The sequence below is a fragment of the Hippoglossus hippoglossus genome, chromosome 17 (genome assembly GCF_009819705.1).
Source record: "Hippoglossus hippoglossus isolate fHipHip1 chromosome 17, fHipHip1.pri, whole genome shotgun sequence".
Lineage (NCBI taxonomy): Eukaryota > Metazoa > Chordata > Actinopteri > Pleuronectiformes > Pleuronectidae > Hippoglossus > Hippoglossus hippoglossus.
The window spans coordinates 13,465,510-13,487,967 of NC_047167.1; the positions used below are offsets into that span (position 1 = coordinate 13,465,510).

General features: G+C 41.7%; 1 protein-coding gene across 5 annotated transcripts in view; it reads left to right on the top strand.

Moving 5' to 3' along the window:
* tnn (tenascin N) overlaps positions 1 to 22,458 on the top strand; it is a 34,581-nt gene that overhangs the window by 9,683 nt on the left and 2,440 nt on the right. Inside the window, exons 5-18 of one of the 5 annotated variants that reach the window (XM_034613118.1) lie at positions 3,222 to 3,352; positions 3,450 to 3,579; positions 5,975 to 6,157; positions 6,735 to 6,824; positions 12,921 to 13,184; positions 14,616 to 14,879; positions 15,227 to 15,490; positions 17,038 to 17,301; positions 19,572 to 19,714; positions 20,277 to 20,415; positions 20,541 to 20,692; positions 21,224 to 21,320; positions 21,442 to 21,606; positions 22,058 to 22,221. In XM_034613118.1, coding sequence (XP_034469009.1) covers positions 3,222 to 3,352; positions 3,450 to 3,579; positions 5,975 to 6,157; positions 6,735 to 6,824; positions 12,921 to 13,184; positions 14,616 to 14,879; positions 15,227 to 15,490; positions 17,038 to 17,301; positions 19,572 to 19,714; positions 20,277 to 20,415; positions 20,541 to 20,692; positions 21,224 to 21,320; positions 21,442 to 21,606; positions 22,058 to 22,221 — 2,450 coding nt within the window. The remainder of the gene's footprint in view (positions 1 to 3,221; positions 3,353 to 3,449; positions 3,580 to 5,974; positions 6,158 to 6,734; positions 6,825 to 12,920; positions 13,185 to 14,615; positions 14,880 to 15,226; positions 15,491 to 17,037; positions 17,302 to 19,571; positions 19,715 to 20,276; positions 20,416 to 20,540; positions 20,693 to 21,223; positions 21,321 to 21,441; positions 21,607 to 22,057; positions 22,222 to 22,458) is intronic. The other 4 variants (XM_034613119.1, XM_034613120.1, XM_034613121.1 and 1 more) reach the window with 4 other exon arrangements.

Genomic DNA, 22,458 nt, shown 5'->3' on the forward strand with positions numbered 1-22,458 from the left:
AACTTCTTACAGCAGCAGATGGTCGAAATAAGGTCGACAAGAGAACATGTAAAAGTATAAAAAAAGAATAAAAAAGGCAATAAAATAAAATATAATACTAATATTTACATTACAGGCACTTTTCACAACAGACAGAAAAAGGTTTTCTAAAGAAGCGTACTTGAGGAAAGTGCAGTTTTGGTATACAACATGAATATAAGTATACAAATGTTATGTGTATATGTTAATTGAGCTTCATTATTACTATCTATGTTCTACAATCAAAGGCAAAGGTAACGTGGTTTGGGTGCTAAGACAAAGAAAACATGAATTTTCTTTATCCTTCAGATTATAGTGAAAAAGAGGATCATTTAGCAGCCACGTCTGAAAATCTGGATATTATGAATGTAGTAAGTTCTTTAAATCAACACAACCCGGGAGCTTTGGGTTTAATGTTCTTATCAGACTTTCTGTCAGTGTCTCAAAGACGTTTACTTTCATCTACGGACACATTTAAAGAGATTGTGTTCTTCATAATGTACCCTTTGATTTTTGTTCTTGACTCAAAACCGTATTTGGCCATTTTTTCCCAGTTTCACGTGGGTTGTCTCAAAAATGTGGTTCATGCCTGATTTGAAAATATTTCAAACATGGTGGGAGTTTTATGTAATCTTATAGGATTCAGAGGAACTCAGAAATAGATGTTGTTTGAGTTCCTACTTCATAGATCCTGAAACTTACTTACCACTCATCACGTCCAACACACCATAATGTCTGGCCTTATTCCGACAGTTTTAAAACCCCAATCTGGAATAGTTTAACATACAATGATACCATGTACCATTTAGTGGTTTTTAATCTAATTTTGCATAAACTCCTTTTTATTTTTCCATCTTGTTTACACCCAGGATTAAGCAGAGCCGTATGTTGAAAAAAGTCGGATAGGATGTCATAATGTGGTCAGAATAGTCCATGTTTTAATTAAAAAAATAAAGAAAATCCTGTTTACATGGCGGCGTCTTATTCAGAATACTGTCTTCATCAGGTTTATATCAGAGTATTGATGTACATGTAACCATGAGTCACTGATACTTCCTTATTCCTGCAGTGTTTTGCAGCCAAGAACTCAAAAAATATTGTTTCAGTCACATTTTCCGTCTTCAAATTATATTTCACTCCATTTCGATCAAGGGAGACACAAATCAGCACCTTTTCAGCTCTTCATATGTTAATTTATTCACCCCAGCTGTTCCCGAAATATAACCTGAGGGTAAAGGCTGTCGATAGTTGCGCCTCAAGTAGCAACAGGGGGCTATTAACTGATATGGAAAACGACTGCTACATTTGAGGGAAAACACTCAGCTTCCTGTCTTTGCCGTGTGGAACAGTGTCTGAAGCTGATGTGAATTCCATCCCTACCGAAGTTGTAGCTGACTCCTTCACCACCCGTTTCACATTTTCGCCGCTTGAAATATGCTTACATTTCTGTGTATGGTTTAATTCTCAGAGTCTAACACCATGTACCATTTATTTCAATCTACCGCGCCCACAGACTGGTCTCGTTCCTGGAAAGCCTTCACTCCCCAACACTGCTGACTTGCTGCCTTCTGTCTTTTGGCTGCTTTTTTGTTATCATACTCCCCTTTAGTTATATACTGTACCTTCTTGCCCCCTCACCGTATTTTTTTTCCATCAACGCCACTGAAGCGCTCTGGCCTTGTATAACCACTGAAGAAAATATTTTCTCTAAACTATTTCCATCTCAGGTTTGGGAGGAAACCTTGATGTTCGCAAAATTCATTACGTTTTGCCTGGTTGGTTCTTTCTAAATGGTGTAAGAGGAACACACAGGTGAAAGAGAAGGAGAGATCCCACTTCCAAGAGGCCATTGAGTTCTGTTTCAACACTTTAAAGACTGACGGATGGCACTCAGTAGAGCGCAGACCACCAATCCGGCCCTACAGTTGCTTTAAATTCAATCAAGCTGCTGATTTCACACTCATAGAAATCGGTACCCTGAATGGGCCGGATTTCTTTCATCAAGATCCATGAATTATTCCCTGGGAAAATAATCAAAATGTTGACAAAAATCTCACAATGTTAAAGAAAGTGTTTATTTATCGGGTTCTGCCCTGATCCATATCTTCTACATATCTACATATCTTTCAGACCTGCAGGTTGTATGATGAAAAGTTCTATCCTATGAAATCTGGTGAATTACTGTGATTGCCACAGAGATTTGGTGACACCTGTTGCTGGTGGAAACAGAAAATGGTGGTTTATTACGTCACGTCACAGAATTCGGAGACGTTTCAATAAAGAAGTGAGGCCCTAATTGGTCTTTTTCCATCATCCTGTGAGCAACCGTGACTTGTTTTCATGCTGCACCCAGCATGAGCCTGCGAGCTGCAGGGCACAGTTACCTCTGTGAGAAGTTGGAGGTGAGCAGCTTGTCGCCTGCAGCTCTTCATCTAACGGCTCAGCTGTGGCTACTCCGTCTTGTTTCTCTGCTCCCTGCAATATGACAACCCAAAGATAAAATATCAAAAAAATCTGGAAAATCATTGCGGTCTTGTTTTTGAGGCACATTTGTGATGAAAAGGTAGGAAGACAACAACACATTGTGTTTTCTCTGACCACTTCAGAAAAAAACTACCCCCGCCCAGACCCCTGCCTCTTATGAAACCACTTAAATTAATTTTTATTTTAATCTGCAGCAAACTGTACACAGTCATAATAATCAGTCCCAAAAATCTCTCAATGTTGACAATAAAAAAAAAAATTCTAAATCGAATCCTCACCAAATTTTAATTGGTTCTTCCCACCACACCAACTTTCGTGGTAATCCATCCAGTAGTGTTAATGCAATCCTGCTGACAATCAAACAAACCAGTAAACTAACCGACAGTGGTGATATCATATCCTCCTTGGGAGAGGAAATCAATTCCTAAATCCTGAATGGTGCACAGATGCAAAATCATGAATTTACAATTAAGCCTCATTCACCTCAAACTAATGAGCGTAATCCAAGAAATACCAAAAATGTCTCGTGTGATGTAACTGTTCCGTCTTTGACAGAAAATTGTTGGATCAGGCAGCTCAAGCCACAAGCTGAGAAAATTGGCTTTTAAAGCCTTTAAGTAATGTGAAGACTGACGGATACAATTAAAGTAAAATGTTCTGCCACCTCCATTAAACCTGATCTCTTTCTCTTTATCCACCTCTCTCTCTGTCTCCCTCAGTGTTTGGACCTCAGGGTCTGCGGGTGGTGCAGGTGACGGACGTCTCTCTCCTGGTCGAGTGGGAGTCAGTTCTTGGGGCAGAATATTACATTTTGACATATCATCCCAAAGGTGCTGGAGCCCTGGAGCAGGTACTTTCTCTTATCACTCGGTTTATGTCAGATAAAGGATGGAGCATGGAGACACATTTTTAAACATTTTTAGTTTTTTCGACCCGCTTTATCCTAGGTGCGGATTCCCAACACAAAGAACTCCTACCTCATCACAGGGCTGACTCCTGGGGTCACTTACATTGTCCAGGTGTACGCAGTCATCAAAGAAATCCACAGTGACGCAGACAAGATCGAGGCTACAACAGGTGAGAGATCGGATCTGAAAAAAACACACAACTAACATCATTACACATGTGTTTCTTTTGATTAGATCAGTATTTTCCAAAACGAGTTTCATTGCTGATGAGGTGGAATTGGGCCGGGTGTAGTTTCTGTGTTTCGTGGACAGATGTGACCCATTAAAGAATCACGTAGCAGGGAGGCCAGGTATTGCCTGCAGGTCTGGGACATTTAGTTTCTGTGGTTTAAATGGTAACAGTTGGGGTCAAATGTGAGCACATGCATGATGAGCCGTGAAAACACTTAATGTCAAGCACTTAAATGTTGTGCAGAAGGAGGTGTTGCAGCTTAAGGCACTTGATTATAGGGAAGAGGCCAAGGACGATGGGTCCAGTTCTACAAGGATGCAACAGCATGCATGGCACCCTCAGCTTAAGGCAACATTATGCAACAATTTAACCTTTAAAGAGCAGCTTCAAAACAATTTTGGCATTGTTACCTCACCCCAAAGGAATTTGTTGAGTGAGTACGATCTCCTGGGAGAAGAGTGTAACTAAGTGATTGTCAGTGGCTTAAACGGCCAAAATCAGGCCCAGCAAATTCAAGAGTAATGAAGACTTTATTAAAAATCATTTAAAAATCTGCGTCTATTAACAATATTCACCGAGGAAATTTAAAAGCGAAGTCATTTTAAAAGTTCGGCTATCTGGGCAGAGTGTAGCATTTACCCACCAGCTCACTGCACCTCCACCCAAGGCCCCAAACTCAGCATTCCGATGTGACTCCTGAGGCGACGGTTGTTTGAGGACAGGGTGTCGTTCTCACTCATAAAGCAGACTGTTGCTGAAAAGGAATGAAACGCTCTGTTCCATTACTACTTAACAATGTTCTGCAGCTGTGTTCCAGCTCAATCAGGTCATCAGGGGCTGCAACTGGGACCCTTAACACATGTTCATTTATCACACATCCTTCAATCACCGTGCTTACGGTCTGGTTTCCAAATATAGAACATCCTAAACTACTTTATTACACGTACCAAACGAATCAGAAACAGACACTATAGTATTGAGTAGAATCAATTACACCTGATTACACCATAAACTGCAGAAATGGTGGCTCTGATTATTCGGTGAGAAGAAACGTTGACATAACTTTACTCTTAGTGTGGACAGATGTAAACTCATGTGTATTTGCACATTATCATCATGTATAAGCAGGGCATTGATCAGTTACTGGTGGTCAGCGATGCCTTTTAGGTGTCTCCACGAGTGCACGCCAAAATATTAATGTTATTTTGTTCTGTAACAATGTGAGGTGAGAAGTCGCCACAAACACTGACTTTGCATATTTGGACATAAACTCACATATGAACGTTGCAATTACTTGTGTAAAATGTTTTTTGTTGCCTGTAAATAAATAAAAACAATATGTCTTGTAGTTCAATTGTTTTCCTAAAGGAGCAACGTACAAGCTGGAGCTTGTCATCATCAAGTTATTCATTAGGAGTTCGCTAAAAGTTTGTGAACCAATAAATTTGAAAGTAATTACAGGGAAACGGGTCCACAGATGTGTTCTATGGTAATCGTACTTGCTCACAGATGTGGCAGGACACAGATGTGACGTTGGTAGGCGTGAGACAGACGGACGGACAGAGCGAGAGACCGAGTTTGACTCTAATGTGTGGTTAGCCTGGTTAGCCATGGAAAACCTTACTGAGTCTGGCATTCCTGTACGGGCATGAGAAAACACGCCATCATCTGGCTCTTGGTTGTGTGAGTATCAGACAGCATGAGGCAGTGATTTCACTGAGCTCATAGTTTTCAACTTCAAACGATGATCTACTTCAAAAGAGGGTTTAAGTGAATGTTCTCTTTTCCCTTTAGGAAAACACAGTAACTGACATTTTCTGTCTTAAAAAATGGAACCTTTTTCATTTGGTACCATTTGTTTTCTTTTGATCGTTCATATGATTCTGTCTTTTTTCACCATGCTCAAATCCTGACGGCCCTCAACCCCTTATCATGTAGGATCGGCAAGTACACAGTGCTTACATGACTGAGAACCATGTTCCACTAGTGTGTATGTTTACAATGAAAACATGAACTTTTCCTGTCATTCTAGTGTTGGAGTAGAATAACGTCATTTTACCCAAGAGATGACTTTCATTTTTATAGCAGGACAAAATAAAAATATTTTGATATGTTGGTTTTCTGTGACAATAAATGGCCAAAAGGCAAATTCCTGTTCGGCTGCTGCTCTGGGAAGGCCACATTAATGGGTGGTAGGGATTCATCGTCTTGCTCAAGGGCGTGTGGGAGCAGAACAGATGCTTGTGATTACGTTAATGCAGGTTTTCCAGTTTGAGGCTCACGTCTGTACACCCAGATCCAACTTGTTGTCCACCGCTTGTATCCTTCCCAGATGTCTCGGCCATCGATGATATTCAGGTTCTTGGCCAGACAGAAGTGTCTATCCTGGTGGACTGGAAGAACCCACCAGCTGAAGTGGATCACTTCAAGCTCACACACACTGACCCGGAGGGACAGGAGGAGGAGCTGAATGTACAGGGCAGCCAGGAGGCGCGCACCAAACACACTATAGTCGGTAGGTCTTGTCACAGAGCGAACACAGTTTATACTGAAGACATCCTCCGTTTGTTATAATGAAGGACTTTGTAACTTTTGTTAAACAACAGTTAGTATACACACATATGTGGTTTGCACACTGGATATGTAAATACAAAATACATGTATGAATTATCAATATGTCATACTAGCTGAACATTATAAAACTAGAATGTCACCCAGTATACTCCATATTCCTCCGCCAAGGCCCGACAGTACCCTTATGAAACCACATTTAAATTTACTAGATGCAGATTTTTAATTGGACCAAATAGCACACATTCATAAATATCAGTTCCCTAAAAATACACATTTGTCATAACCCTAACCCCAACCCTGTTTTTCCGCATAATCCTGCTAACAAACTAACAAACGCAATCATAAGCATAACCTCTGTGGCGGAGGTAAAAAAGAAGAAACATGTTTCTTTCTTAATCCTTTTAATCATTTTGTTACCCTCCAAATGTACCTTCAATTTGGGAACCACTTGTATCAAGCATCAAAAGTCTTACATATTTCCCTGTTCCCTGAAGTTTGATAAAGGTGTCTTTGTGCAGGTCTGTATCCAGGAACCGAGTACCTGATCTCAGTGCAGGCCATCAAGGGAACAACTGAGGGGAAGACGTCCTCTGTCACCGGGGCCACAGGTCAGTGTCAACGCATCAGCACTCGAGAGTTATTGAAGATAATGTGGCTCCTCAGTTATTATCAGAAACAGACTGCCGCTGCTGCCGTGCCGAAATTACACCGAGAGTACATTCGTGCCCCAACCGGCAGCGTCTCAACGTAGATGACACTTAAAATGAACACTTAAAGTGATAGATCAGCCACTTGTGGAAGTCAACTTGTCCATATTCCACTTAGTTGTGCAGCATTAAAGGCAGCTCTTATAGTTCTTGTCAAGGCACCTATAATTCACCAGTGGTCAGAAGCTAATAGGAAAAACACATAATCTGTCACACACAGAGTGCCGGTGCTGGTATTACCTTCCACACACGCAGCCAATGACAACAGAATAATAAATGCAGCCAGCAAGAGACACAATTATGGGTTGATAATGGACGGCTGGAATTCACAGTCTAATACTCTGGACTGTTTCCAATGGCTGTGGTGAGCATGGTCACCGAGGGGAAACGTGATATGAGCGGTGTAACGACTACAAGATGCTGAGGTGAGATGGTTCCTGATTTCCAAAGTGCGTCTGGCAATGTCGGATTTCTGTGTTTTGCGTTCTGGCAAATTTTTAAGACGTGAGGAGGAATTAATTTTACATTCTCTCTTTGACAGTTGGTCTTGACTTGACTTGGAGCTATTGTTTCAGTGACTGACACACGGTCCACACACACACACAGATCTTCAGCTGCTCCCATTATTCTGCTCATTTGTGCTTTGTTTTTTGCTGCTTTTCTCCAATCATGCACTTTCCTTTCTGTTTTCCTGTTCTCCCTCCTTTTTAGCGGTTCACAAGCAGTCTCCAGGTTGATGGCTCTTCATCTTTAAAACCCTGAGGCAGACAATTTAATGGTTTTTAGTTTTAGTCATCAGTGTTTGCCGGGTGTTTTCGAGACTCACCTCTCTTCTTTTTGAAGCCCGTCAGGTGCTCAAGGGGCCCTGTCACTGCTAATCTCCTTTCCCTCTGAGTGGGCCACCTAATTGCAGGTGCTTGTGAATGCTTGCTAATCCACCCCAGACAGACGGTTGGCTTGTCTCCACTTTGCAATGCTTCATTTTTAAGGCGAAGCAGGAAAAAGGCTTGGAGCTGTTTGAGGAGGATAGCCCTCAGCTGGGCTTGCCAGCGAGCACGTGGTGGTTTCATGAAGACAGACCTGACGCAACGGAGAGCGGAGGAGTCACCCACTCTCTCACCCACTATCTCTCCGAACATGCCGTTAGCATTGGGCCGGCGAGGTTCTAATATGTGAGAGATAAGAAGAACTTGTACGCAGGAAATATGGGAAAATACAGGGAAGATGACGCCGATTGTTGTGGTCTCAGCAGTTGTTCTCCGAGTGGGGGCAGCTCTCCCCAGGGGAGGACTACAGAGCCTCTGTAGGGGGGCTGTGGATGACCAGGGATAATATGTGAGTCAGTATAAGTTCAATGATGGATTTATAGAGAAAATAAACAGACTGCTACTACCATGCTGATCTTAACTTCTCTCAAATTTATCTTGGATCCTTTTTTATTTGTTGTTCCACTGTCATTGTCAGTAATTGATTAAACAAACTAAACTGTGGGGTTAGGAGAGGGTGAACCTTTTTGGGCATGCAGAAAAAAAGTTTACAGTATGAAATTTGGGCAAAAAATAGGAATCAGGAATGATGGCACCAATCAGGGACATTAAAAATATAATTAGAAATCAAGATATTTATAAGAAATGTATGAGGCAGGTTAGAAAATCATGGGTCACTAAGAGGCAGTGTCAGTAGGTAATGCATTACTGTGCAGCTACTGTTAGATGAAAGTGAGCTTTGTCCTCCAGGGCTACAGCCGACTCCTTCTATTATAGATGCCCTGCGCTTTCCCTACATTCCCTCTTCACTCTCGTCCATTCTTTCTCTTTTCTCTTTTTATTTCAGCTCCTTTCACACTTCACTGTCAGTATTACAAGTATACAGTAATATCGGTATATATTTTTAATGACACTGGAGTTGTTCATACTGTGCCATGACCCTTAAATATTGATCTAAATTCCACCGTGTATATGGCACTTTAACTACCCTCCAAAAAAACGACAAATAAACACAAGTTTAATCAATTAATCTCATCTCTGCAAGAAGGCAGCTCCGATGCTGAACATGTTTTGAAAGTGCTTTGAATGGTGCTGCCGGATATAATCTGTCTAGCAGCTTGTAACTGAATTTAATATTTATGGCTGATTTCCTCGTGTTTATTCAGTGTTGCTTCATAGATCATCTTCTGTCTGTGGTGGTCTCATGTCTGTATGTCAATATGAAAATGATTAAATGACAGGTAACAGCCACGAATACACCAGAATCAAAGGAAGTCTCTGTTCGGAGCAGAGGTTTCAGAGCTGCTGACCTGCCAAAGGATTATATGGGGTTTAAACTCAACACGCTACGGCTGCTTCTGCCGTTTCAAATTCAATTAAGACACCACCAAGGCCCGTAAAACCAGGAGCAGATGGGCTGGACTCAGGCAGAGACAGGGAATGTGGCGACCCGATGTTATCTGGACACATTTTAGCACCTGATGTGGTCCAGTGGGAGCTCCATGTCCGCACAGGCTCGGGCATGAGACGTTTTCTGAGCCAGCTCCACTTAATAGATGCTGGAAAGAATTTGAAATTTGAAATGGCACTCGCTTTGTCGGTTACAATAAGTTATTCATCAAGGCACATTAATAATGAATGACTTTAATTATTGATGATTTGACTGAATTACTGCATCTTGAGTTTGACACAGGAAGAAACTCTGTTGGCTAAACTGAAACCTTGCCACCGACTGGATAATGAGGTGATGGTTTACAATGTTCCAAAGGAGCTATTCATATCATGTTTGTGTTCCTCTAGATGTGGACAAATAAAGTAAAGGAGTCATTTCTGTCTTAAAGAATTACGAGCTGCTTACAGTTCACATCGGAAAACACAGGAAAAAAGCCTGAAGCCAGGGGACTCCTGCTCAAAACATAAGTTACAAGTGACAGCTTCTAAAAGAATGGCACCTTATTGACACATATTTTCCCTCAGTTCCATCCTGAGACACACATGGACGTATGGCTGCCACTGCACAGTGAGGCCGTGAAGCTGCGAGGCTGTAAACAATGAAAGATGGCCTGTTACTCTGCGCTTTGTGGTCGATGCCTCTGCCGAACATGCCACCCATAATGGATAAGCTGTTTTCCAAATGGCTGAAGCCGCGGCTCGCGTTGTGTAGCCCGGTAGCTGCTGTCGCTCTGCAGCTAGTGGCGGAGAACGTCTGGGGTAACTCGATCCATCATAGACTGTAACTTCAGAGCAAATGCGGGCTCCCTCAGAAAGGAGCAGTGCTCGGGAAAAAAAAAAGGATCTAATAACACATAGAGACTGTCAGGCAGCAGAGTTATATCGCCTGTAAGAGCGAAAGGAACAGTGCTTCTTTGTTCAGAGGGCGACAACGCAACAGCAGAGAGGGAGAAGGAGACCTGTGCTCTGCAGGAGAACAAGGCAAAGTTAGATTCAAGTTTTAGTCAGATGGTTGCAAATCAAATACATGAGATTACGTTGAAATGAGAAATCACTTATATTGATTATCACAAACAAAACTAGACAGTAAAAGATGAAACTACACGGAGTTCCACTTCTGTAAACTCTGTGGCAAAAAAATAAAAACTAGAATAACTCTAAGAGGAGCGCATACCTTCGCCTAGACCCAACAGTGCCCTTAAATTCAATCAATAAACTCCGTCCACTGTATTTTGTGTATTGCTGACAACTAACATACAAGCAAACAAATGCAGATGAAAACATTATCTCTTTAGAAGAGGTCACAATATTTCTAGTTTATAGCAATACCGAATCAAGGGCTGTTCTCCAGAGAAATGTCACTGAAAGCTACACAAAGGGACCCACAACAAATAGCTTCAAAATTACTAGACAACCCAAAAAGAGATGCTGAACAACCACAATTACAATCTCTTTCACTGTCTGTGCCTCGGAGCCCATTATATTATAATACAGCTTTGTAAGTGTTTGTTGTAATGACAAAACATTCACAAGCAGCATGTCACACAGCAGAAACTAACTGCTGTTGATTTTTCTTGATGTCCTATTGAGACACTGCACACTTTCTGCAACAGAAAGAAACTGGAACAAACATTCAAACACTCCAGTAAATGTTTTTGTTTGTATCCACATGAATGAAGGACCAAGTGAGCATTCTGACTCCATACTTGACATCGCTCGCTTCAGGTACTCGTTTTTCGGCATGATCGCCTTTTCATTTCATGTTCAGCTGAGGAAACGCTGAAAAATGCAGCAGTTATAAATTCTTTCAGTGGTTTAGCTCGAGACAGACGTTGGAGCTGTGCAGCCGCAAGGACAGAAAAGTGACAGCAGGAGAAAAAGAGAGGGAAGAGACAAAGTTGGGGAGAACTGATGGATACTGTGAAAACCACAAAGGCACAATCGCCCTGAGCAGCACCATTAACTGCATATCGTTCCCCAACTCTTTCCCTTTTATTTCTATATTATCCCTATGAAATAGGGAAAAAAGGTGCATCATCAGTCAGTTTCCTTGACGACTCGGCACTGACACAAGACTGACCTCGACTGAGCCGCCACCACAGAGGAATCATCCGAAATGATGATTGCTTTTACATCTCCCTTCACTTCCTCTGTGTCTGTCTCTTTTATGTCTTCCTCCCTCTCTCTTCACGTTCACTGAGATTCCCTCCCATCCACACGCATCATGCGTCCCAACTTGTACCTTCCACATGTCTCCTGGGACTTTGAAGCACTGACTTTACGAACCCGACCACTGGCTTGTGATGTTTCTATGAAGAGCTTTTTCTCTGGATTAGTACAAATTCTGCTTTGGTGAACGTTTGCAAAAAAGTAAACTCGGGATAACAAGCTGGCGTGAAGTTATATCTGGGAAAAGTTTTGCGTGCTACATACGCTTTTGATTTAAAAATAAAAACAGCAGTGACAAGTGCCCTATAATTCTGAAGACTTCCACTTACTCACAAGCTGCCGTGGCTGATTCTGCTTCTTACTCTACTGCTTCCTCCACTCACATCAGCTCAATGCATTTGTGGTAAATACAAACCCACAGAGGGTGATTTACACCATTGTCATGTTAACCCTCAGCCCCATGCAGTTCAAACGAAATACAACCCTGATTTTGTTGAGACTGTCCTCCCTTTCAGGAAGGGACTCCAAATTACACATCAAAGTCATTTGCTCAAATACATACAAGTTTTTCCCCAATCCTTGTAGCCACGAGTGTTACTCTCTAAACATAGTACTACTAAACATAGTAGTGTGGAAATACTGTATATCAAAACATTTTTCATTTAGTTTCCTACTAATAATACAACAATCAATTCATTTCATTTTAGAATTACCATCATCTTAACAGATCCATGGCAGAACTACTTGTATTTCTTTAGGTTTTGTTTTCAGCTCTCTCCATTTGATTGTTTCATGGTTTGTTTGTCTGTAAGCATAATGTGGGGCCACTTCAGGCAATGATGCTGCACTTCTCGCCTTTAAAAAGTAAAAAATGGATGTGAGCCTACAGTGGCCCACTTGTAAAATAGTAAATGTGGCCAAAAAAATCCAAAAACCAATGCGGGCAAACATTATTGGCAAACATGCAGTGCTCCAGGAGAGTTGTAGTCAGGAAGTGAACCAAGTGGCCCATGTGGTAAATAGTGAATACGGCCTAAACAGCACAAAACTAATTTAGGCCACCTTTGGCATCTTTTGTTGACATTCAGTATTGCTATGGCTCACTTGTTGGCCATATCTTGCAAAAAAAAGGAGTGGACCGACCAAGTGCCATCATTCCACTCGTGGGCCGGATGAACTCTGTGCAGATCCAGATCAAGGGAGTGGATCCAGGATTTTTTTTATTACTTTCTTTCTTAACATTGTTATGGGAACTGATGCATGTGTGAAATTTGGTGGAGTTGCTTTTTGTAGCCTGGACGTGATGGACGTATCCTCTTAACAACCCTTTCATTCATCTGGTTGTTTCGTGTTCTTTCTCATCTCTGTTTTGTTTCTTTATCTCCTCTAGACAACGATGCTCCGAAAAACTTTGTCACCACCCAGGTAACAGAGGATACTGCAACGGTTTCCTGGGATCGAGTCCAGGCAGAAATCGAGGGATACATGCTGAGCTACACCTCCGCTGAGGGCTCCAGCCCGGAGATCTCCGTAGGCCGTGACAGCACCTCGTACAGGCTGGTTGGCTTGAGGCCGGGAGTCGTCCACACAGTCTACATCTGGTCCTACAAGGGATACAAAGTCAGCAGGAAGAGTTCGACAGAGGCTGAAACAGGTAAACTTTGAACAGAACCTGGGTTCATGACAGGAGCGATTGATTTGAGTCTTATATGCAGGTAAATGCTGGAAAGTAGGTTCAAACGCTCATCTGATAACGAAAGGTAAACTACTAACACATCTTCTTTTTGAACATGAGGGCAAAAATTCTCACTTTCGTCTGCACAATGATCTGTGACGCTCAGTTCCCAGGCAATGTCGGTTGTTTTCTTTAATCCTTACAGCCTGAGAACAGAGGGATTGAGATTTCAATGTTTCTTTAAAGCTCCATTGTGCAAGATGCTCTCTCTGCTCTTTGAGCAATGCACCAATAATTTCCTTTAAATTTTTGGAGTGATTTCTGTACAATTTTCTTGTCTTTTTTTTTTTGCATTTGCAAGAGGTGAAAAACATCATTGACATTTTACACTTCACACACTAACCCCTCGTTACCTAACTGCCAAGGGGGAGGCTCTCACTAAAGAAGGCTGTATATGTAATTAGGTTGGACACCTCATTTAAAAGCAGCTTAGTTTAGCCTGGGGCAGGATGTCCACAAGAAATGTGAGACAAGCCAATCTGCACAAAGCCAGCTTTTCTGTTTCTCCTATGTTGTGCTATCTCTTAATCTGCCTGTTGTGAAGGTTAACAGCTGTTGCTGTCGGTTTGAATTTATGTTTCTGAGGAAATGCTGCAGGAGAACAGGTTTGAGTAGTGACTGTCATTTACCTAAAACTTTACAGACTTTTACAAACTCAACGGTAAAGGAAGAGATATGGCCAGGAATAATTACCAATAGAACTTTATGATTTTCACTATTGGGTTTTGCAGTTTTACTCTTTGTATATTTGTATATATAAAATTCTTAAATTTGTTTTCATCCATATTCTGATTTTCTTTTCTGGTTCTTTTTGACGAGCAAAGCAGACACATGCGCTCCAATAACCTCCCTCATACATCAAGCAACAGGAGGCAAATATCTGAAGTGGCCTGGAACTCAATCATGCAGACTGGTCTTGAAACTGTTCTTAACTGTTGTTGGCAAGTGTTGTGTGCTGCTGTAGTTTGCATGTTGTTAACACAGCTCATAATAGAGTCATAGTACCTCCGCATAAATGCTTACATACAGTAGAGAAGTGATGTGATGTCAAACTGGAACAAGGAACAGAATATTTGATTCATAGTATATTTTCCTATTAAAATATTTAATATTGGAACAATGGTTTTAAATTTAAATTGTTTTTTTTATAAATAAACCTGAAATTTTGCACACTGAGTAAAGTCCAAAGACTAAGAACCATCAGACCTCTGCTCTCAGTCTCATCCAAGTTTGACATCTTCGTTATGTGTAACAGGTAACTTCACACCGCTGGTTTGACTCGTATGTTGTCTTGTCTTGTATAGTTTATGGATGTATAGTCCTCTTTACTAACCACGACTTCCCACGCAGAGCTGGATGCCCCTACTAACGTCTTGGCCCGCGATGAGACAGAGTCCAGTTTCAGGGTGTCCTGGGATCACACTCAGGCAGCAGTCGACGGCTACGTCCTCACCTACAGCTCCTCTGAGGGCTCAAGTGCAGAAATCCCACTTGGATCTGATAGTAACTCTCACATGCTGACTGACCTGAAGCCCGGCGTCCTCTACACCGTCTACATCTGGGCCGTCAAGGGGGGCAAAGTCAGCAGGAAGATCTCAACACAGGCTGTGACAGGTCTCAGATCTACACCTTGTTATCCAAATCCAAAACATTTAGTTACCCGCCTGTCAGATGGCTGATTTGAGGGAAACCTCTTTTTTGTTGCTTGACATCATCATAACCTAATGTTTTTACGTCAAATCAAATGTTACACAGATGGGAGAGAAATTAACATAAAAAACATGCATTTTCTTAACTAAGGTGTTTTCAAACTCACAGAACCATTTAGCAATCCATCATGCCCTCTTTATGTAAGATTCACCATCCATTTATTTCACTTTGATATAACGTTTTCACCCATCTATGTAATGTAGTATGCGACCAGTAGCGTATTAATATGCTCCACTAACCTCTTCCTCCAGAACTGGACGCTCCCGCTAACCTCTTAGCCCGAGACGAGACAGAGTCCAGCTTCAGCGTGTCCTGGGATCCGGTCCAGGCAGAGATCGATGGCTACGTTCTAACCTACAGCTCCTCTGAAGGATCTAGTGGGGAGATCCCAGTCGGGCCTGACAGAACCTCTTACAGTCTGACTGGCTTGAGGCCGGGAGTTATCTACACTGTGTACGTCTGGGCTGTCAAGGGGAACAAAGCCAGCAGGAAGACCTCGACGCAATCGGAGACAGGTGTCAAACATTTATATATTTGTTGAACAGAAATTACCTGATCTTTAAACCCCAAAAGAAAAAAGGTGGTTCTCACATGGTAGACCAATTAGAATCGGCTTGTTTGTGTAAGCATCTTTCCGATGAATTACTTCCTCCTTTTATCCATCTACTTGCCAACAGCTATTTCGGGTCAAAAGGAGCAAAGCAACCTCGATGTATTTTTTCCCAATAACTTACTTGAGCTCTTCCTGAGTTGTCTCACACCAGCTCAGAGCTGTAAATCCCTCCACCATGTCCTGGGACCCTGCGGTCTCCTCTCATTCAATCATATCTGCAGCCTAAAGAGGCCTTCAGGGACATTCTCTCCAACTAGACCAATCAACTCTTCAATCTGTCAAGCAGACTGATTTCAGTCAACATGTCGGGATCCTCACCTCGGCCTCTTGTGTCCAACAGTCTGATTATTTCTGTCAAAGATTGTGATAACGGATGAAGGATGGATTGAAGAAAGGAAACCATCCAGACCTTTGGAAAAGCTCTCTGCTCACGAGAATGATCTGATATGATATCTTCATTTATACAAAAAGTTCCACTGACATTTTGTCTCCTGCATTTCTTACTCTAAATTTTGTGTAAAATCTAAAGTCTGGATCTATTGCTTGGTGTTGATACTCATCTGAATTGGAATCGGCAAACTTTTGAAGAGATGGAAATTGCCCTGCAAAGTCTGTTACATGTTTGACATCCTTCTTGAATGCAGGTCTCCACCTGAAGTTTCTTTGGTTTCCACAATCTGAAGCATTCTTCATCTTCTAACCACAACTCTGTGCAGCTGCTAAGTTTGATACATGAAATTAAGGATCCGATACATTTTCAGCAAACTCACAAGGCCAAATATTTTGATGCGATCTGATTTCTCCCTGAAACTTGTAGAATGTGGACCAGCTGGTATTGGTGGATATACCTCCTGAATACGATAAAACCAGAGTCAATGAGTGTAGATTCAAAGCAAACTCCTGTGTCCTGAGGCGAGGTCGACAATATTTAATCAGTACTTCTCGACCTCGAGCACAACCGTAATCCAACTTCACAGGTATTGCTCCCAACTCCCAGCATTTCTGGCTGAGCTACTCAATTCCTAGCCACAGGCCTCTCTGGTTTCAGGAATGGGCTCACTCGCTCCCAGTTGGCTTGGCTTCAGCTGTAACTATGACTTCATTCAGAATTTGATGTTTCTGTGAATCTTTTTGGCCCAGAAAGACAATTAATTCTGAGTCTGTCATTAAACCAAATATGTGGTTATAATAATGGAAAAATAATAACAGATCTGATGAAAACTCAGCTCAAGAGACCTCATGTCATTTACACCAAATACCCTCATGAAGGGGCAGCAAGCGTTCAAGTTTCTGCATCTGATACAGATCTTTTTAAAGTTTAAAATAACCATAATTTTAATTTGACTTACAGTCATGTTACTAAAATCTGTAGACAATGCATGCTTAACAGTTTCATTTCTCTTTCTGCTCACCAGTTTGTTAACTACCTCCACTAACATCTCCCTCCAGACTGCGACGCTCCTGCTAACCTCTTAGCCCGAGATGAGACAGAGTCCAGCTTCAGCGTGTCCTGGGATCCGGTCCAGGCACAAATTGATGGCTACATCCTAACCTACAGTTCCTCTGAGGGCTCTAGTGGAGAAATCCCAGTCGGGCCTGACAGTATCTCTTACACGCTGACTGGCCTGAGACCTGCAGTTCTCTATACTGTCTACGTCTGGGCTTTCAAGGGAGGAAAAGTCAGCAGGAAGATCTCAACCAAAGCTGAGACAGGTTAATATACTTTGAACTGACAGAGCTGGTAACAATATGACTTCATCATCCAATTAATAAACCAACAACATGAGGTATAATGTAGATAAGTTTATGATGCACAGTCCAAACATCAAAAAGTGACCAATAGGTGCCAAACTAGTCAATTTGAGAATCACCATTTTTTTGAATATTCTACCAATCATTAACTTCGCATCCACATACATTGAAACACAGAACAACACTGTATGACATCCAGGAGATTTTTATTTCCAGACATAGTGTATCAAAGCTTCATAGTTGTTAGTTAAGGTTAGGTCGGGTTAAAAAAAACAATCTAAATTACATGGGAGCAAGAGGTCAAAGTATAGAAATATGTTCACAAGATTCTTTATTTAAGGTCCTTGTTGGGTTGTGTAAAAATATCTATAAACCTCAGTATCTCTGACCTGATGAGTTCATCATCAAATGATTCCTGAGTTTCAGCAGCTTCCCCTCAAGGGTAAAAAATGATCCGTATTAGATGAAGTTAAGATAAAAAATCTTAAATATAATGAAAATTGTTTAATTGAATATAGGGATTAAGGTGGTTAATTGTGGTGAGGATGACCTAAGTGACCAGAAGATTAGTGATGGGACCGTGCAGGGTGGATCAGGAGTCAGGGAATAAATCTGTGTAATTCACTTTGAACTGATCCTTGCATCATGTTTGAGACTTTTTTCTTAAATGTTCAGCAACTCGAGCTTCTGTGATTGTTTAGTGTTCACTTCAAAACAGCCGGCACTATCCAAAACACTGATTAAATCCAACAGTGGGGGTGTACCACATCTAAAAACCAAAAGAACTAGGGTATTGACTGGCTGTCTTTGATTAATGCACACTAGAGGGCAATCCATAATGCCTTGTGTTATGTGATGTTTGATTTATTAACTTAGAATTTTCTTTTTTAAGTCAAAATGTGTTTACTTTCAACTTGTAAACTACCACGAAGCACCAAATCTCCAGCGCCGACAGGAAATGCCTCCCACAGGCCGAGCCAGGTCTCTGGGTATCCCTCGTACCTCAGTGTGGAGCTGAAATAGCAGCGGCAGCACATGGTGAATACAACAGGGGTATCTTTGTACGAGCCAGATGAGCCGTAAAATCACCTTCTTTCAATTAGGCAGCAAACGGCCGAGTTTTGGATTATAAACTTGTCTCGCCGTGATTCATTAGAAACCGTCGCTGGCTGCGGACCAACTGGGTTCAAATAGGAAAGCCAGTGCGTCAAAAAGAAATCCTCTGGGATGCAATAAAACGTGTGTTATTACATTTGTGACTTTATTGTACCGTGTCAGTTGTGTTCCATTGACATTTTCAGCAGCATCGCTTCCCACTAATGACACCAGTGGTACAACTAAAATGTGTTTCTCCTCACATTTCCTCTATCGTGATTCAATTACCCGAAAAGCTGTTTAATTTCTCTTCAGTAATTTGTGACAGTAAAACTCCCAATTGGAGAATAAAAGTAGAGGGTGTAATGTTTTTAGCAGAAGAGCAATAACAGTTTGAATCTTGATTTGAATTAATAATGGACTGTTTGACACGCACCTCTTCTAATTTCCCGAACCATGGGAGGTTAAGTCTCCCGCTGCTGCAGCAGGCGACTCTGTGTACGGCAGATTGTTTCAGCATCTGGTTCGGTTCAAACCTCCACAGCGGAAAACTGTCAAGTTTGTGGAGGAGGATTGTAACGCTGCAGGAAGACGGTCTTCGTCTCTGGTGAAAATATTTACTGTCAAATGCATTTAACTGGATTTAGACCCATGAAGGGAATAAGAAATGACAGTTATTTGATTTTCATATGAGTAGGAGAGAGGTTTGTCTGGAGTTTTTTTTTTGCATTAAATAACTAATTCAAATCAAGTCTTGTCACTTGAACATACCTTAATGTGATAAGAACTACCTGCACTGACAGAAACCATCTTTAAAAAAATTATTTGGTTTGACTTTTTAGTTTGGTGCATGACCCATCCATTAACACAGGAGAGGTGGGATGAATGATCAGTGCTGCAGTCAGCCACCAGGTGGCAACAAGATGCTTTGGCGTCACTTTTGGGGGGTTTGTTATGTTGTTTGTAGTCAGTCTACTCACAGTTTGTACTAAAACAACAAAAAATGTATGATATCACTGACAACAATACTAAAAACGCGCTCAAGTCTAACCAGCACCACCCGAATCCCAAAGACGCATTGAAGAAATGAATCCTCTTGTGTTTTAATCCTCTCTGATTTATTCTCCTATTCACAGATATCGATGCCCCCAAGGACCTGAAGGCTACGGATGTGACACTGGACTCTGCCTCTCTGACCTGGATTCCTCCTCTGGCGGACATAGAAGGTTACAACCTCACCTACAGAGACGAGGAAGGCAACATGGAGGTACTGAGCCAGGTTTAACACACACACACACACATATTTTCTCATCTTAACAGAAACCAAACTATGCCAATGGGTATTCAGATATAAACATAGGCTATAGAACTGAAATTGTTACCTTTAAAATTTATAATACTATATATCCTCATATCCTATACATTTCAAAGTACATATGGAAAATGTTCTCCATTGGGTAAAAGCTGTTTTACTGTATATTAGCTTGAACTGCCCTTTAACAAAAGAGGGATAGTGATGTATAGGATTTAGGCCCTGTTTTATGTAAATATTCAACATGGAAATCTGTTTATTCAACATTTAAATAAGGCATAAGTCATCAAATGCATTTTGAATCTAATCTCTGTGGAACGCTGACCCCTTGTGGCCAAAAATAATACTCATGCAGATGTAAAGCACATGGATGAAGTGAATCTTCATACTTCACAAGAATTCAATGCCATCACTCAAACTGTGGACTTTCTTATTTTCCCATATCAGGAGCATCTACATTATGTGAGACTGTTGCATCATATGACACTGAGTGGCTCAGTAAGATTCATTTGTGTCACTTTGTGGTCAGACTGTTGAAAAGCAGCTCGGAGCCATCGTGAGCAGTTTTGCTGTGTCCAGTCTGGAGACGGGGAAGCGATACATCGTCACCCTCATTGCCTACAGAGGCAGCAAGAGGAGTAGGGTGGTGGAGACGATCTTTAAAACAGGTCTGTGCTCACCGACTCAGATGTTATTGATGCTCTTCACTGTCCTGATACTTTATTTTTCTTGACTGAAACACATGATCTCGACTATTGACTGTTATGTTTACATCCCATCTTCCTCCCTGTAGTTGGCTTCCTATACCCCTTCCCCATGGACTGCGTTCAGATCATGAAGAACGGAAATAAGAAAAGCGGAATCTACACCATCTTTATTAACAACAACAGCTCCAAACCAATTGAGGTCTTCTGCGACATGGACACTGACGGAGGCGGCTGGCTGGTACAGATTACTGATCAACTACAGGACTATAATTATGGAAAAAATATATATATTTCAAAATTGTTTTATAATATTGACCCTAGCGCTAACCCTAAAACCTTTTCATGGGTTATGTGGGATTTTATATGAGTAAATATTAAAGGAACCTATAGAAACAGCTGTACATTATCTTTTGAGTCCCCCAACCTTTGAAATGCAATACTAAATCGCTGGAGCAACTTTTAATGATAGTAACTGACAGTTCATTTAATTTGAATTTAATCAGGCGGTCTCACTGAGAGACTTCAATGACTTTTTCTATACCGACCTGCAGGAGTCAATCATTATCAGCAAATAAATACAACACAACCACACATAACACAAAGACTTAATTACAACAATTGAAAAAGAATTACAAGAAACATCAGATAACATCAGCGATTTAAAAATCACCAAGGGGAATGTAAGCAGTTGTGGGACAGATTGCAGCTTATTCCATTTAAAGGTGCCACATACTAGCAAAACAACCATCATGCTGTTTGCTGTTTTCAGATGCTGCAGCGCCGTACAACCGGCAAGCTGGACTTCCTGAAACGCTGGAGGCAGTACATCGCAGGTTTTGGCAACATGACGGACGAGTTCTGGATCGGTGAGTGCACTGATGATCCCAGGGTGTTTTTTTCTGCAGACACTGAAACGTGCATATACTTGAACGGTAAAGGAGCGTTGTAAAGGTAAAGGAGCATTCTCTGTTTGTCTGTTCCCCTCAGGGCTGGATAAGATATACGAGCTCACCAACACTCCGACTCAGTACGAGCTGCGATTTGACCTGGGCCTGGGCTCAGAGAGGGTCTACGCTGTGTATGACAACTTTAAGATCGATCCAGTCAAGCAGAAGTTCAAACTCACCATCGGCAAATACAGCGGGACAGCAGGTGGGTCGTAAAGTCTGTTCCCATTCACAGGTACTGTGACAGGCTGAGACTGAGCAGGCGACATGTGCGGCTTTTCACATTTTCTCTCTGACACTTCACTGAAATAGGAGTTATAGAAGAAGAAGAGAGGCCAGGGGTGGCAATGAAACAGACAGAGGTGGGAATAAAAGGGGTTTCAGGCACCAGGCACCCCGCCGACCGTTCGGTGGGTGGGATATTTGTTTCAGAAACCTATATTCAGTCAGTAATAGACAGTAGCTATATAGTAAAGGTGGGATCTAAAGAAGGCAGGGTTTGCGTGATAAAGTGGGACACTCAACAGTGTGCTGAAACAACATATACTGTGTAGGTCTCTGTTTCTGAAACGTTATTAAAGTATTAAACAAGTCTAAAGTCAGTTTTATCAAGTTCTGATTTAACTGTGCTTAATACGATTGTTGATAATCCCCAGGTGACGCCATGACCTACCACCAAGGGCGAGCCTGGACCACTATCGACTCGGATAATGACATCTCTCTGGGTAACTGCGCCCTGACCCATCGCGGCGCCTGGTGGTACCAAAACTGTCACCTGGCCAACCTGAACGGCAAATGGGGAGACAGCCGACACAGTTTGGTGAGTGAACAGGGAGGCAGCTCTGAATTTGATAAACCGTGGTTTTTGGATGGCTCGTGAATGCAAAATGTAATTTGCTCTCCTGAGGTTCCACCCAGTCAGGACTAAATTTGCCGGTGTGGGTTTGAAAATGGGTTTTGTAAAGAATAAGAAATTTGAGATGTGAAAAAGAGGCAGCTAGTAGAGTGGTTCATCCTCAGGTTACAATGTTGGTGGGTCAATCCCCAGCTTCTCCTG